This window comes from Podarcis tiliguerta (assembly GCF_965153285.1).
Source record: "Podarcis tiliguerta genome assembly, chromosome: 10".
NCBI classification, from domain to species: Eukaryota; Metazoa; Chordata; class Lepidosauria; order Squamata; family Lacertidae; genus Podarcis; species Podarcis tiliguerta.
This window is the reverse complement of record NC_139543.1, coordinates 34,764,106-34,781,205: the sequence shown is the minus strand read 5'-3', so window position 1 is coordinate 34,781,205 and position 17,100 is coordinate 34,764,106. Positions and strand designations below refer to the sequence as shown.

The window sequence follows — 17,100 nt, the reverse complement described above, 5'->3', positions numbered from 1 at the left end:
GCTTTCAAACTGTTAGGTTGGCAGGAGCAGGGACTGAGCAACGGGAGCTCACCCTGTCGCAGGGATTCGAGCCACCGACCTTCTGACTGGCAAGCCCTAGGCTCTGTGGTTTAACCCACAGCGCCACCCGCAACCCAACAGTTATATGTAGGGTTTCCATATTTAAGGAAGTAAATTTCCTGCCACCAGCAAAGTTGTTCAGCTTTTTTGGGGAAACCTCCCCCCCAAATAGTGATTTTTTAAGCTTTTGGAGCTATTTCTGCAGCTTTCTCCATTCACCCCGGCACCATTTTTCACCCCGAAAGTTCACCCCGACACCATTTTTATACCCGAAAACCAGGACATGTCAGGAATTTTCCTGATGTATAGCAAGCCTAGCTATATATAGTCTCATAATAGGTAGGAAAAGCCATTCATGCATATTTTCTAGGCATTTTTCTGAACAGAGGGAAAGTTGCATCAAAAAATGACACAATACAGCAAATCATGGGAGCCACCTACTGTTCAAAGAGAACATAGCACCTCAAAATTAACCACTCGTGGCTATCAGTGTTCAGATATCTAGAACTTCTAGAAGCCCAAATAAATAAAGGTTATATTTTATTCGTGTCTGCTGAATTGGCTCTGTGGGATTTCAAAATGGAGAGTGCAGTCTTTAAACTAGTTTTCTTTTCATATTAGGAAGTATGAGGTCTTATTTATGACGCATTGCCTTTTTTTCATAATTCCTCAACTCTTTTAACAAAAGCAATAATTAAATTCTAAAATGAAAGGTGTCATGATGCTCCAGATCTTCTTGAAATCTTGCATCCAGACCATCTTCCTAGATGGGTGGAAAAGGAAGAGCTGTGCTTATTCAGTGAAGTAAATGTTCTCTGAACATGCCCAACTATGTTGTTGTTTAGTCATTTAGTCGTGTCTGACTCTTCGTCACCCCATGGACCAGAGCATGCCAGGCACTGCCTCCCACAGTTTGTCTTCCACTGCCTCCCGCAGTTTGGTCAAACTCACGTTGGTAGTTTTGAGAATGCTGTCCAACCATCTCGTCTTCTGTCACCCCCTTCTCCTTTTGCCCTCAGTCTTTCCCAACTTCAGGGTCTTCCAGGGAGTCTTCTCTTCTCATGAGGTGGCCAAAGTATTGGAGCCTCAGCTTCAGGATCTGTCCTTCCAGTGAGCACTCAGGGCTGATTTCCTTAAGAATGGAGAGGTTTGATCTTCTTGCAGTCCATGGGACTCTCAAGACTCTCCAGCACCAGAATTCAAAAGCATCCATTCTTCAGCGATCAGCCTTCTTTATGGTCCAGCTTTCACTTCCATACATCAGTACTGGGAAAACTATACCCTTTTTTAAATAGTTGGATATTTCAGGGCTAAGCCCTGGGACTGAAAAGAGATTCTGAAATAAATACCTTGAATGGTGTTAATTGCTGGAGCACAGTAAGTGAAACTATATATCTATATATATAACCATACCTATATCTATTTACATGGGCTTTATACTGTGACTTTACCGCAAAGTTTTTCTGTGACAAGGTGTTTGTGTGAACACGCAACACTTGAGAAAATCATCAGTTACTAAAGCATTTGCTCTGGCATGCTGAGTGCTGATTGTTCCAGGTGGGGGATATTTTGCACTTAACACCTCACCACATGAGATTTTTACTGCATCATAAAACAAGAAATTCAGTCCTTAGATCTCAGCTAAACAAACACCTTCTTCCAAACACCATACGGAGCCCCACTTTGGTTCCCCTTGAAGTGGCACAAATGACATTGCAGAATGCAGGTCACCCCCCCCCCATGCCACAACCACCGAGTTAAAGTGCATTTCAGTGAATATAAAACTTAACTTATACTACTCGGTTCTGCTTTCAGACCTGAGCCTCTGTGCTGACAGACTGTCAGTGCAAACACATTTGATTACGCTTTCGTCTGAAGCAAATAGCACTGCCAAATCTTGCCGGTAGATGTCCTCTTCTATAAATTTGAAATCAAATAGCCATGATTAAGACGAAACAAAACAAGATCTACCATTAACTTCAGTGGGAACTCTTGCTAAGTACGTTCTAGTGCAGATGTTGCTGCACTTCATCTTTCCTGGCCATTGGCCATGCTTGCCAGCACTGGTGTGAGTTGCAGTTCCACAACATCTGGAGGGCCAGAGGTTCTCTGCTCCTGTGACACTAATCTTATTTCCACCCTTATGTAGCCAAAACAGCACTAACCATGCACAAGAGGGTGGTGTCCACAAATTTGGAGGATCACTTTGTATGCAGGTGTGCAATAAAACATTAGGGGGGACCCTCAGCATTGAAGGCCAGCCCCCGCAAAAAATAATATTATACAGGTCAGTGGGAATGAAATGCACAGAATGCTGACTGACTTCTAGAGGTGGTGCTTGAGGAATGGGGGGAGAATACAAAACTGGAGGGGGAATGGAATGGAATGTCCAGCAAAAGGGCAAAGTCCCAGCCAGCCAAGACGCCAGTCAGCCATGGATACTCCACAGCTGCAACATTTTCTTACAGTCTCCATTTATTTTATTTCATGAATGTTGTGACTCACCCACCTCTTGCTGCCCTTCAGTAGATATATTCTCAGGGAAGGTCACGTCAACAAAACAAAACTGAAACTGAAACACGCTGTGCCCTCATCTACACTAGATCACAAGGCTTGGTGTGAAGACACAATGTGTGACCTTGAGGAAACTGGGCAGGTGCAAGTCTTGCCAGTTTGTGCTCGATGGGAGGTCACATCTGAACTCTGTGTATGCTGTCTTCATACACAGGCAGAATGGGAGTGTGGTTCAATCAGTAAAATAGCATTTAAAGTCTGTGCTGAGTCTATAGAGAATGGCTAACCTCTTTGTTTCTGGTACCATTCCGTCCAACATTGCTTTCCTCCAAGCAAGGCTGCATGCAAGTTACCCTTTACTCTGACTCCAATGCATTCCCATCAATGGTGTTTGGAGGCATTTGCAGATGGCGTTAGCCACAATCCAGATTGTAATGGTTCTAGGGGTTGCTCGTGCGTAAATCAGTGCCAACACCTGGCTGGATTGCCTGAGTGAACCTTTCCTGTCCGGACAGGCCACTCACCCGTGGCTGTCTCAATCGCTGGCAGAATCCGTCAGTGGGCATTTCTTGAACTTCTTCCAGCATAAAAGTTCTTTGACGCCTAGTCGCCGCCTACTCTCCCTGCGCAGAAGCCTTCTGCGCCAGGAGGGTGTGGGCACCGGGGGACCCGTGCTCTCCCCGCTGGTCCCCGGTGAGGAGTCTTGGAGCCACCTCGCCAATTCCCCCATCTGCCCCCCTCCTCCACTGGTGCTACGCTGATTTCCTTCCCCAGAAGATGTGCTGCTTCTCTCCCTCCCAGAACGCTCTCTGGAATCCCTCTGAAGCCCTCCCTCTCCTTCTGGCTCCGATGACAGTTCCCTGACACATATCTATCCTGCATTTCCCCCCACAAGAAATCTTCACGTTTGATGCGTTTCCCCTCAAACCAGCTTTCATCCCATTTGAAGCCACAAGATGCACTTAAGCTGATTTGTGTACAGTTCAGACAGCTGTTGCATCAGTGCAGGAGACACCTTCCTTGAATTGGTGTTTGGAGAGTTACAGGTGCACTCTCTGCTTCCTCTGTGGTATGTGCAGCAAGTGCAAATGAGACCTGGAAGTCAGTGGGGTGAAATGACCTTGCTGTGTTTTATGTAGCTAATGTGTGCATAGCCCGGAGTTAAGCAAGGGAGTGCTAGAAGTTAAAATACCATTACATGCCACCCCTCCAAAAGGTTGGGTTCGAGCACTTACCCAAGGTTCGATTTTCTTGGAATGAAGGTCAGCTGAGATTGCAGTGTCTTTAAGATATATGGTTTTATTTACTCAAATGTACAACCTGAGCCTAGGATGGAGAGGCTCGCAGCATGAACATCCCCAAAGAACTCGCTCCTCCATTAGTCACAGTTTTAGGTTCAGCACAGAGCATAGAAGCATAGAATCATAAGATATATCTCTCTACCTGCAACTTCTCACGTTCAGCTTTTCAGCTCACAGGCACAACAACTGTCTAGTCCAGCCCTCCCCTCACTCCCTGTCCTTTGGCCTATCATTCTCCATCGCTTCGCTGTAGCTGTGGCAACCTAGCTCATTATTGCTGATGAGGGCACTGAAGTGGCCAGCTAATTGTTTTACAAAGAAACTTGTCTGACCAGTTCAACAACCTCTTCTACTAGATTCTAACCCCCCACTGGATATACGATCCCAAGAATTGGAAGGGACTTGGGGCATCATCCAAACTACCCCCCCCCCCAAAAAAAATACCACTATTGATCAGAAAGAGGAAGGATTGCTATACTTGTTGAGTGATATGTCAAGGAAAAATGTGAACTGTGGTTTCCAATACTTGAAATAGCTACAAATGCTACCATATAGGGATAGAAAAGAACAGAAGTACATACCAAATTTGATTTTGAATAGTACTCTGAGGGGGAGGTGGTACCCAAGGATATTCTCCAGCTCCCTTATATTTGCACAAACATGAGTGATGTTCTTATTCCAGAACAGATAACCTGACATATGAACAGTTGTGTAAATGCTAGAAAAGTGATAATTGGTTTTAAAATCATGATTTTTTTAAAAAAATATTCCTGTGTTCTTTTACACTGGCCATGTTATTTTGAAACGTTAGCATCTACTGCCACGATATTTTCAAGATTATGTGTACTTTGCGAGAGCTACCAACATAGTTGTGACAGCAACAAGCATTAACTCCGATAAAAGGCTGCACAAAATCTCTTTCAGTCTAAGGAAAATCGGTTGCTTGTCTGTTTTCTAAGCTACTTTTATAGAGAAAAAGGGGAAGAAAAGCACAAACATGAAATTTAATTTCATACTCATTTTGAGTAAAAAACATGTTCTGTAATGTAATTGTTATTTCTAAGTTCTAAACCAATATGAGTTGCCCGGTATTTTTCCCCTCACACATTTGCAGTGCTTTTCTTTGTTTTAGAATTTGCAAGCGTGCTCTTTGGCAGCCAAATAATATGTCTCGCTGTAAAGTTAATACTACTTATTAAAAACCACCGACATGGTAGTTTCAGATTTCGAACTCCAGACTTTTTTCTTTTACTGTGTGAGAAATTCCTACACTGTGGAATGGGCACGTATCAGGCACTGAGAAAGCCCAGCTGGAGATTTACTCACAGATTTTCTTGTTCTCCATGGTTAGTGTAAATGACTCCATAGGTACGGCATTCTTTTTCCACTTGCTTGCAATATTTAATCATGTTGTATTCATTTTACATTGAAGAGTCCCTTCTATAGACTTGATTGCCATTTCACAATGACCCGGCATTAAAAGTACCTATTTTTTGGCACCTGCTAAAAACAGTTTTGTTTAGGCAAGCCTGTCTGGACATGTAGAATGCTGACATGTGTTTTAATATAGTTTTTAACTTAGAATGCTGACATGTGTTTTAATATAGTTTTTAACTTATTGTTGATTTTAATTATTTTCCGAATGTTTTAAATAGTGTTTTTAACTTTTTCTTTTCTTATAGTTTTACTGTTTTATCCTTTTATGTACACACACAGAGAGAGAAAGAGCTTTATTGCAGTCCATAGAACCAAAATACACAGTATAGCAATGGTATATGTATCAACAGTTACTGAGGTGTAAGAGCGGCCTTGCTAGTCAACAAAGGAGTTTTAGCCCATACATACTGGTTTTAAGTAAGGTTTTATTACAATGCAACAGTATATAACCTTGCAAAATAAACAAATAAAATTATTTCCCCAGGTAGAACCACTACTCGGGTTTTAAAAAGGAGGCAGTATTGCCAGTTTTAGTTTTAGAATTTCTACAGAACATTGCTTGCCAGATTCAGACCTTGAGTTGAGCTCCTTTATTTTTAAGGCTGCAATCCTACACACTTATACTCGGGAGCAGAGCCAATTCACCAATGAAGTGGGGCAATGCACCCAGCTCAGGCAGCAGAAGCAGAAAAGATGACACCACAGCCAGCACTGCTGCCAGAACACTTCCCTCTCGCCCGTGAGAAGCAGGCGTTCCAGCACACAGCTTTGCCGCTCATCTTCTGGGGTGGAAAAGATGCGAAGCAACGCCTTGACTCTCTGCAAGTTTGATGAGAGGTGGGGGCATCCGGCTGGTGGCTGAAGTGGAGTGGATGGGGCACAGCAGGGCAGGGAGCTGTACATTCCTGTTGTGCCTCAGGTGGGAGTAAGAGCCATTTAACTTACTTCTTGGGAGTAAGAGCCATTTAACTCAGTGGGACTTTCTTCTTATGCAGATGGGCATAAGGTTAGGTTGTAAGAACTGTAGGCATTTCATGGGTCAAGACACAGCTGATGAAATTCTGCCTTCTGTGCAAGTCCTAAAGAAGGCTAATGGAACTCTTTCTCCTATGAACCTTAAAATCAGCTACAAAAGCAGACAGGTGAATCTAAGAGCCCATCTGCACAGCAATTTATTTTCAGCAAATGGATAGATGCCAAAGTAGTGCAACAATTCCCCAGAGTCCTAACAGCCATGCTGGAGCCCAGAGCTTTGGGTAGTCCCTGTCAGCTGTGTAGCTGATAGGAGCAGAGGGCTATTGGTCTATTTAGTGCAGTATTGCTGATACTGATTGGCCCACTGACTGGCGCTCTAGAGTTTCGGTCAAGGATCTCGCCCAACCCTGCCTGGAGCAAATACTGTACCATTGAGCTGTGATGGACCTTCCCTTATGGAGCAGTGCAATGCATATTACAGCACAATTTATATTATTGTGTTCTGGGTGTCCACATAAGGTGTGCTCATGGGAAGTTACATAACTCACTTCTCTCATTGTGCTTTGATTTGGCACTTAAAGCCCTGTAGATACAGCTCAGATGTGTCCTCCTGAGTACACTCCCCCAGATAGAAAAGTTCCCACAAGAAAGGCTTTTGGAGTCATGGATAGTTTTACAATATTTGCAAAAATCCAACATCCTGGTTCCTTCTGCTCTTCAGCTTGATATTCAAGCTTGATATACAGCTGTTTCGGGATAGTAAGTAATGAACAGCAGGACTCTCTGTTTGAAAACATTTGCCAGCCGAAAAGAGAGCCATTGACCTTGCTTGTGACTCTTGAAAATGCCAGCTAGCCAGAAAGAGGCGTATATTATATTACGGGCATGTGGTTTGTCAGTGTTACACTGCATGCCTTGCAGAAGGTCGTTTGCAAGGTCATTGTGGCACAAACTGAAACGGATGATTCCATACAGCTTCTCTAGTATGTAGTGGGCCACCATTCATTGGAGCTGATGATACTTTCCATAGTCGCTATGTTTTATTACAGTGGATTTTTGCACTTTGCTTGTGGCGCTGATGGTGTAAAATAACCTACATGGAACACACCAAAAGAACAGCACATGCACATACGCAACAGTTATACTGTGGTCTGTGCTGAATAGTATGGAAAACACCACCAGCATAAAGAAGCAAATCCCATTGAGTTCAATTGTACCAACTACTGGGTAGACCTGTGTAGCGTTGTGTTGTAAAGGTGGGTAATTACTGTCAGAGCTGGTTTACAAAATTTACAGTTTATAGAGGCAGTAGAAGCATTGAAAAGGATCAGATTGGAACTTCTATGCTGGCATCACCATATTCTCCCCTGCCCACCCCGATGTCCAAGGCAGGGGGGAAATAACAGGGTTACATTACATATAAATTGAGAAGTTTTCCATGTCTCTGAAGAACTGCTAACCACCATAAACCTTAATGTGCTTTGCCCTTTGCAGAACTCTTTCCTTTCATAAAACTGCATGATTGAGTTCCATGGAGATCAAAAGTGCTTTTAAATGTTACGCTTGAGCCTTCCTGCTTTTTTTCCTTTAAGTACATCATATTGAAGAGCTGCTCCATAATCCAAAACTGTACCAAGACTCTTCTTTTACATACAATGAACCGAAACAGAGATTTCTTTCCTAACCCCCACAAGGCTTTTTTTATTACCATTGAAAGCATGGCTATAAAAAAATTAAACCAGAATTGGATTTGCATTCCAGTTTTTCAAGCACCGATTTAGTTTGAAGAAAGCCCACCAAAACATTTAAGTGCTCCTCTCCGTTGGAGGGGGCCTCTTGACTGGAAATAGTAAAATAGAGCATCAAAAACTGTTTTGGGGGTGCTATTTGATTTCTAAAGGCTTCTGTGTAAAATGATACCGCCATGGCAGTAAAGACAGAGGCAGTGCAAAACCCTAGAGGCAGGAACATCAGTGTCCAATGGCTCCCCTAGTGGCCAAAATATAATGGCAATTTGCTCCTGGTTAAGGCTGTTTACTTGCTATAAAAAGCAGAGGTGTGTGAAAATTGCCTCTCAAAATTCTCCACTTTATTTGTGGGCAGAAAAACGGGAGTGCTATTTCAGCAAAATTTCTACGAGGGAGTAGAAATTATCCAAAATTTTCTTAGGAATGGAGCTGACCATTAGCCATGGAAATATCTTCATTCCTTTTCTCTAAAGTTTCTCTCCATTCTCTCCCCCTGTTGCAAATGAAAGCAGTCGGCACTTCGTTGAAAGCCTGGCCACCGTTCTGCATCCTTCACACAGACCTGATGTTGTTCCAGGTCATAGAAGAGGGGGAAATGATGGTTGCCACACACAAAAATGGTAGAACATATTCAAATAAAATTCTGCAAAGTGGCCAACTTTCTCTCATCCCACAAGAAAAAGATAACCTCAGAACCTGTCTCAGAAAAATGTCTTCTAAGAATTTTCATCTCAACTCATAAAAACAGCATGTCAGTGTTGTTTTTCTCCTCAGTTGGGAAAAATACACATATGAAAATATAACTTAAATTCTATCTGTCATTTTGGGCATCTCAAAACATGAAGTGTTTTTATGTGTGAGCCAGCTCTGATTCTTGACAATAACTAGGGTTTTAATGCGGCACAGTTTAAAAACCCAACATAGAATTATATAATATTAAAATATAGATGTCTTGGTTAAATATAATGTCATTCCCCTTGTAAAAAGGGCGACGGGGCAAATATATTCACAAATGTACACATTTTAAAGTGACGTCTCCTCTATATACATATTTTTGGTCCAGTGGAATTCCAAGGGCCTCAGATTTCAATGGAGAGCCTCCTTCTCGTTGCTGTTGGGAGTTCTCAGCAATGTCCGAACGCGGCCGGAGCTGGTTTCAAATCTCAGCCAGCTCATAGTACATGATAGATGAGCTTGGGATGAGGGGTCTCCGGAGTGCCTGGCTGTGACTCAGGGCTGGCACCAGGAGAATCCTGCAGCAAAGTGGAGTCCTGCAGAGAGAGGCCTGCCTGGTCCGAGGAAGAGATTCTATCCACTATGCTGGATAAACAATCCAGACTGGAGAGGGCTGTGCTCACTTCAGACGGATAGACTGGGTCGGGGGAAGAAACAAAGGACATTCAATGGAAAGTGATAACATTAGACTTGGCATTAGATGGGCAGACTTAAGGCCCGTGGGATCTCTCTCTCTTTTTAGGTAAAACCAGTGCTTTTTCCCCCAGGGGTACTCAAAGGTACACGGTACCGGCACCTCTTTTTGTTGTTGTTTAAGAGTGTGGCATTTACTGTAACAACTTCACGGTAAGTACCGACATCTCTTTTTCTAGAAAAAAAAAGCACTGGGTAAAAAAACCACTGAGATCCACTAATCAGACTAGATCCAAAATAGAGATTGGTGTTGGGGTAGAGTCAGGGGCAAAATGGTGGTTCAGGGACAGAGCCAATTACCTCCTGCTTTGAGATGATTTGCCTCTACAAATCTACATCTGAGGCTGCAAACATGACAAACATTCACACTGGATTTCCCCCCTCAAAGAATAGTTTATTAAGGGATGCTGGGGGCTGTAATTCTGTGAGGAGTAAACTGCATTGGGCAAAATTATTTGAGGGGGGAAATGGGCTTTAGATGGGCTTTAAAAGTATAGTCTGTAGGAAGCTTGAGTTCCTTTGTTTGGCATAAACTTCACATGGGGCAAAAGCCTCCTTTGCTGTTGCTATTATTAAGCAACTGAGAACCAAACACCCTTGCTGATCTACTGAAAAGCACCCAGAAATCTACCAGCAGATCTCAATCTACCACCTGCCAACTCCTGATCACTATGGTTCATTGCTTTATACAGTATATTATTATTTTTTATCCCAGCTTGAGCATTTTTAATGAATAGGCAGTTGGCAGAGAATATAACTGAAATGCAACTGAAGCTGCCCTCTCCTGTTGGCCCTTTGCTGATCTTCCATCAGAGAGAGCACCTCTCTGGTCTTGATTTTATCAGCACTTCCTTGGAGTGGGAAAAGGACGCTGAGCCTTACCATTTTGGAGATCAGAGCAATAGACGTTGTCATGAGCGATGTTTCTTCTGGACCACATCGGGATGTTGCATTCAGCCTGAAAGATGAGAGAAGAAATGAGTCTCATAGCAATTCCTGCAATGGCTACTACTTCTGCTGCAGTGGTGTGGGGCATCCAAGAAGGAGCACCCCAGAATAAGACAGGAAGCTATGGCAATATGGAGGTTACGTTCCACCTCCACTGACAGGCAGTAGGCCTTTGAATACCAGTTGCTGGAAACGGCGGGTCGGTAGGATGCTGTTGTGCTCAGGATATGCCTGGGGGCTTCCCAAGGGTATCTGGTTGGCCACTGTGAGAATAGGATGTTGGACTAGATGGGTCACTGGCCTGATCTAGCAGGCTCTTCTTATGTTCAACATGGGAAGCTGCTTTGGTCTACCTAGCTCAGCATTGTGAGTTGCCAGGGACTGAACCTGAGGCCATTTTCATGCAAAAGCATGCAAAAAGCATGAGAGCCAGTGTGGTGTAGTGGTTAAGAGCGGTAGTCTTGTAATCTGGGGAACCGGGTTCGCGTCTCCGCTCCTCCACATGCAGCTGCTGGGTGCCCTTGGGCTAGTCACACTTCTCTGAAGTCTCTCAGCCTCACTCACCTCACAGAGTGTTTGTTGTGGGGGAGGAAGGGAAAGGAGAATGTTAGCCGAATGTTAGCCACTGCGCTTCGGGTAGAGATAAAGCAGGATATCAAATCCAAACTCTTCTCTCCTGCTAAGCTACATAAGTGAACCTTCTCAATAAAGGTTTTCTTTCACAAAGAAACTTTATGGATGGACTTTACTCATAGTCTGACTGACAGATTTTCTCCCAGGTTAGGGTGGCTAGCAATGACCCTGTGACTGAGGATGTGTGGGTGCTTGGTTTTGTGTTATCTCAAACCAGGTGCCTTGTTTGAAATTGGTTCTGCCTATTTGGTTGTGCTGCTGTCCTTTTTCGCCGAAGCAGCTTCCTTCTTCCGTAGTCCAAAAGATTCTGGGTCCTGGAAGGTAGTGTTTGTAGGAAGCTGCCCATGGAAGCTCCTAATGCTTAGCTTCCAAAACAAGAGATTTGGGCCTGTGCGGTTTATGGAGCCACCTGCCTTGAAAGCCCTGCTCCCAACAACCCCTGGTGTATGGTTACTCATTGGAATGTTTATGTACTCAGAGACTCTCTATACCATGCCACATGTTCAAGGTCTGAGACCTGGCATTAAAAGAAGGAGCCCTGGTGAGCTGTGCTTCACTTTGAAGTCTTGATCTTGTCTACCTTTCAAGAGGAAGTTGGTTGGAAGACCTTCCCAACTACCGGTATGTGATACTATATTGTTATTATAGAATCATATAGTATTGCTGCTGCTGCAGAAAAGCAACGGAGTAGCAGCTTAAAATCTATGCGGTGCAACAAAGAATTGGCTGCATGAGTTTTTGTGCTCCGCAACTACTCTGTAATCACCATTTCATTTCTGAAATGCACTTCATTTCTAACCAACCCCATTTCTCTCCATCCCTGCTCCCCCACCTCCCATATTTACATATTTACATATGTAAATCTGTATATATCCTTGCCTATTCAGAATACACTTCATGGAGCTGATGGACTCCAGCCTACAAAAGTTTACTAATGAACCAAAGGAGGAGGCCTCTCAATAAAACATGCAGAACAGCAACACCACAAACCCATGCGTGATAAGACTCTTTGTTACAATATTACTACAAATAGTAGTAATCACATGGGCAGATCAGCTACTGAGATTGCTTCCAGACAGGAGTTTTTTGCTGTGCGTCCACACACAAGTGTTGTTTTTTGCAGCGCCCATACCCCCATAATATCATTGGGCTGCAAGCCCATATTTTTTTGGGGGGGGGTGTTTTATATTTAATTCAAATTTAATTTTACAGCTGAACATGCAAAAGTTTTTTTTAAAAAAAGCTGTTAAACATCTGCACTTGCTGCTAGAGTGGAAGCTCATTAGCATCATTTGCGGGGGGGGAGGGGGGATTGTCACATGTGTGGTGGTGGCCTTTTCGTGGGTGGCCTCTATCACTCCCTCTGCTACTTCTATTTGCTGCTTACCCAAGCACAACTAGCCATTTTGTTCTGGGTGCCCAAACAATGCAAGCATACATATTTCCACCAATTGTAGCCTACTGAAAATGTGGCCAGATTTCAACAGCCCAGTCAGAAGGAGCTGGTTTCTCAGGGACTCTGCTGGGTGGGAACACCTTGCAGACTAATATGTGCATTGCAGCGGGTTAGACTAGATGACCCTTGGGGTCCCTACCAACTCTATAATCCTATTATTCTATTCTATGATAATGCGTTGTGCACTTTTAAAAACACATCATTGCAGAGGTTTTGTGCAACACCTCTATCTCTCCTGTGCAAGCCTTAATCCAGTAAATATCAGCTCTTGCACAAGACCTGGATTTAAAAATTTAAAAAAATATATTTTGTTTAGTGCAAGCTTCCATTTTCTGATTGTGAAACAAAATAATTGATGCTTTTGCACATTCCCTGGTTTGTTTATTTTTCAAGAAGATGTGCTCACACATACACAGAGGTACAGAAATACCTGTGCACATGGCCAGAAGAGAAAATGGCACTGGAGAGGAGGGATGGTTGAGAGGAGGGAATATACTATCTCTCAATACACTCCATCAACTTCCACCCTCTGGTGTGGATGGGAAGCAATGGAATAGCAACGAAAATCCATGACTGGGAGAGAGGGAGAGGACAGGAATGTGTGTAAGCTGATGTTCCAGACAGATGGTGCCAGACAAATAATGTACACAGAAAAATAGGCTCTGAGTGGCCCATTTGCGATTTAAGCACTTCCCCACAATCTGGCAGGAACACCCTGAATTGCCACAGCTGGTACTGTAGTAGTAACGGTAGCATTTCTTATGAATTTGGTTAAATCGGATGGGAGCCTGGCCCTTGCCTGAACAGAGTGTATTTTCTGCTTTCTGGAGGAGGGAAGAAACCATTGAGAAGGCAGCCAACCAGCCCAGGCGCAGTTTTATGAGTTCCCTTTGACTTCCAATATTTCCTCAACGCTGTGCTCCGAGGAAGAAGGGGAACGAAGGCCAAGCAACCTGGGGCATCTCCAATCTGTGTGAGCTGCACTGACCATGGAGAATGGATTGGAGCAAGGGAAAGCCGCAGCCAGCCAGGACAGGACCCTTTCCCAAGCGCATCAAAGCTTGGCACATCCGGAGCCAAATGCCTGGTGAAAAGAATGTGGTTTCAACAACAACAACAACAGTCCCATAACACAATGTGGGAGGGAGGCCGTTCTCTCCATCAGCAGGGAAGAAAAACTAGGAGAAAACAAGCGTCATCTCAGAGGGAGCTGTTGTTTCCACCATTACCTTGTTCATAGTTATATCTTTTGATCAAATAAACATACAGTGGAAAACTCTGACAGTGCAATACTTGATCAGAAGTAAGTTAGTTCAATAGGGCTAAATCCAAGGAAATTTACACACCGATTTCCCAGGATCTTCCTCCTAAAGAAACGTGCTTAATAGGACCGCAGGCAACGGCTCCTTCAGCACGCCCAGAGAACTGGATTAGTTAGAATTTAAGGACTTTTCACTTGCCTGTCGATTTCAAACGGCTTTTCAAGATCAGGGCGTCTGGCTAATTGCTTTCATTAAGAGTGATCTAGGACTAACACCACAAACCACAAACATGTTTACAGTACTTCCGTAATAAGGAACACGCTGAGTTCAACGTTCGCTTGCTTGCAAGAAAACACGCACAGGGTCACAGCCGGAAGCTCATTGCCTCGCGTTACAAAGAATGGCGCGTAAGATCGCAGCGCAAAGTGAGCGCAAGTTTTGCATTTACTCCTTTGCTGACCCGGCCGCGGCGGCAAAACGCGCGACTTTCTCACGCAACCGTGTGGTCCCATGCGAGGCATAGTTAGTAAAACCGACGTGCCCCCTAGCAAAAATTCGGCTTATACTCCCAAATTATTTTGCCTAAAACTGCAGCCTTCCAGTTATTTAAGTCTTTTGCATTATGTCACATTGCTTTGAAGGATATGCTCCTACCTTAGATCGGCTTGATAAAAGTTGCTAGCTTCTGAACAACGCAAGGCTCTTCCTCAGAAGCAAACAATTTGGCCAATGACGCAACAAGTTTATGAAATCACCCCAAATCCATTTTGTTCTGACGTAAGTCAATTCGTTTCAGTGTTCAGCATTAAAATATATCATACGCTCACATTTCTCACCATCTGCAGAAACGCGAACGGCTCCCGTATTTGACTATCTCCGCCAGCAGAGAGGTCTATCTAAATGAGAGGACTGGGTTCAAGCGCGTGCTCAGCGAGGAGAATTTGCACTGCAATACTTCACCAGCTTATTTGGGAGTATTGAACTCAATACTTTGTTTTCCATCTGTCAGATTAGATGGATAACGACCTACCTCGCATGATTGTTGTGGATGAGGAAAGCATTTCCAAGCACATTGGAAATTCTCTAAAGACGACTAGCAGTCTATCACAATGCCTTGCTCTGGGAGTGCGCGCACGCGCAACTAGCGAGATGCTCCATCCTCGCATCAGCTTAGTGCGCGCGCGTACCTTGCTCACCGAGGTTCAAAAGATTCTCCACTCTTGCCGTTTCCCCTCTGTAAGCCTTTACCTTCCCATAGGCTGGTTTGTGTTTGTTTTTCTAATCTGTCTATATATATATATATATATAGGGGTGCGCGATCGGTATTTATTGTGATCGCGCTTAGGCAAGCCGCCTCGACTGAGGCCTTATGCGTCGAAAGCGGGAGCGGAAACCATATCAGGACAAACCTAGACATAAAATGATCGTCGGAGGCAGCGTCTTCCAAGACCGCTATGCCCTTCTGCTCTGCAGGAAGCCCGGGCGCAATGCGTAACCTTGAAGCGCCTTTTGTTTCCAGGCGGCTTAAGGAAGCGCCTGCCTTTCCCCTCGCGGCGCTGCGAAGCTCCCCGCGCGCTCCACACCCGCCACGACCCCCGACGTGGCCCCCGCGCAGCCGCTTCCTCTGGGAGAGCGCGAAGAGGTCCCCTTTCCCTCCCTGGCCCGGTCCACCAGCCTCGGGTGGGGTCCCTCCGAAGTCCTTACCAGGCCGTCGGAGCAGCTGGAGGTGGGGCTGTTGGGCTCGGAGCAACTTTGTCCGCCGGGCAAGCGGTAGTAGTGGTGCACTTGCTCCCTCAGCAGCTCCTGGAGGCTCTCGATGTAACGGATGGCGTTCCTCAGGATCTCCACCTTGGGCAGCCGCTGGCTGGGGTTGGCCGTGGTGCACCTCTTGAGAGCCTCGAAGGCTTGGTTGACTTTCTTCAGCCTCCGCCTCTCCCGCAGGGTGGCCGCCTTCCTCCGGTCCACCGTGCTCGACTTCTTCTTGCAGGCTTTGCAAGCCCACAGCAGGCAGTGGCCGGCTTGGTGGTGGCCCGTGGGCGCCCGGACGTGCTCCTCGCCGTCGGATCCCCCGGGCAGATCTGCCGGGTGCGCTCCGAAGGAAGAAGACGAGGACGACGACGAGGAGGAAGCTGCCACCCGCTGCGCGAAGTCCTCTTCCACCAGTTCCTCCTCGGGGGAAGGGATGCAGGAAGAGCTGTCGTAGAAGAAGACGGCTGAGGATGGAGAGAACTGGCAGCCGTCCATCAACTCGTCCATCCTTGGAGCTGAGGGTGCGCCAGGCGCCCGGGATCTGGGAGCCGGGCAGGCCAGGCCGGGGCTCTTTATACCCGCAGGACAGGCTAGGCTGCCCACCCAGGGGCTGCCTACTTGCTCAGAGCATCATCGCCACGACCCCTACTTGGGGATGGGATTGGACGGGGGGACGTCTGTGTAGAGCTTCCCCCTCCTCTCTCCCAGGGGGACAACAGTCTCTTTCCCAGCTCCTTTTGGCTGCTGCCTTTTAAAGGCGCGGATCCGGGAGGCTCAATTAGTAGCACTTTGGAGATCAGAGCAGAAGGAAGAGAGACAAGCAGGAGCAACCAGGAGCGGGGGCGGGGGGAGAGGCCGCCTTTCAAAAACGCGGCGGCTCAGTTAAGTGTCAGGTCAGTTCCCGCCTTCAGGAAGCCGATGGCTCCATCCTAGGCCTTCTGTTTAGAAGGAAATCCCACAGGGAAAGTCCTCTTTCCAAGGAAGGGTGCATTCCTAACTCCACTTTCCTGGGAGTTTAGGACTTTCTTCTGAGTAGACGTGGCTAGGAATGCAGCTTTCGAACGGGCTGACCTTTGCTCTTAAGAAGAGAACAAACTTGGACAAGATTTCAGGTAGCAGCGCTTGTCCATGGAAGCAGAGGTGCTAAACGGAACACGAAGGGCAATTGAAGGAACCTGCTCAAAAGCCATTAGGCAGGCACATTCGGAAACTTCCCTGCTGTTCCTATGAGTTAAAAATTACTATGTGTGTCCGCCCCCAGTTTCAGAGGGACGATCGCAGCCCTAGAGTCTCTATCTTAGAATGATCATATTGTAGAGTTGCAAGGGATCCAAGGGTCATCTAGTCCAGCCCCCTGCAGTGCAAGAATCTTTCACCCAAAACAGGGCTCGAACCCACAACCCTAAGATTAAGAGTCTCATGAGCTGCCTATGGACAGTAATAGTAATAATACCAGAACACACACACGCTCCTTTCTAATGACTGATCAAAGCTTTCACGACTCCTGGCTTCCCAATGCGGCGGGCTTGGAGAATGATACCTAATGTTCTACCAGCAATTCGGAATTTCCTGATGGGCAGGAGGAGGAG

General features: G+C 45.5%; 1 protein-coding gene across 1 annotated transcript; it reads right to left on the bottom strand.

Moving 5' to 3' along the window:
- Positions 1 to 5,719: 5,719 nt before the first annotated feature.
- On the bottom strand, positions 5,720 to 16,241 carry MYF5 (myogenic factor 5). The gene is made up of 3 exons (XM_083400683.1): positions 15,467 to 16,241; positions 10,346 to 10,421; positions 5,720 to 9,407 (listed from the first exon to the last, which is right to left on the bottom strand). Exons 1-3 carry the CDS (start codon positions 16,016 to 16,018, stop codon positions 9,208 to 9,210), a joined length of 828 nt encoding a protein of 275 aa, XP_083256809.1. The 5' UTR covers positions 16,019 to 16,241; the 3' UTR covers positions 5,720 to 9,207.
- Between the last annotated feature and the right edge of the window lie 859 nt (positions 16,242 to 17,100).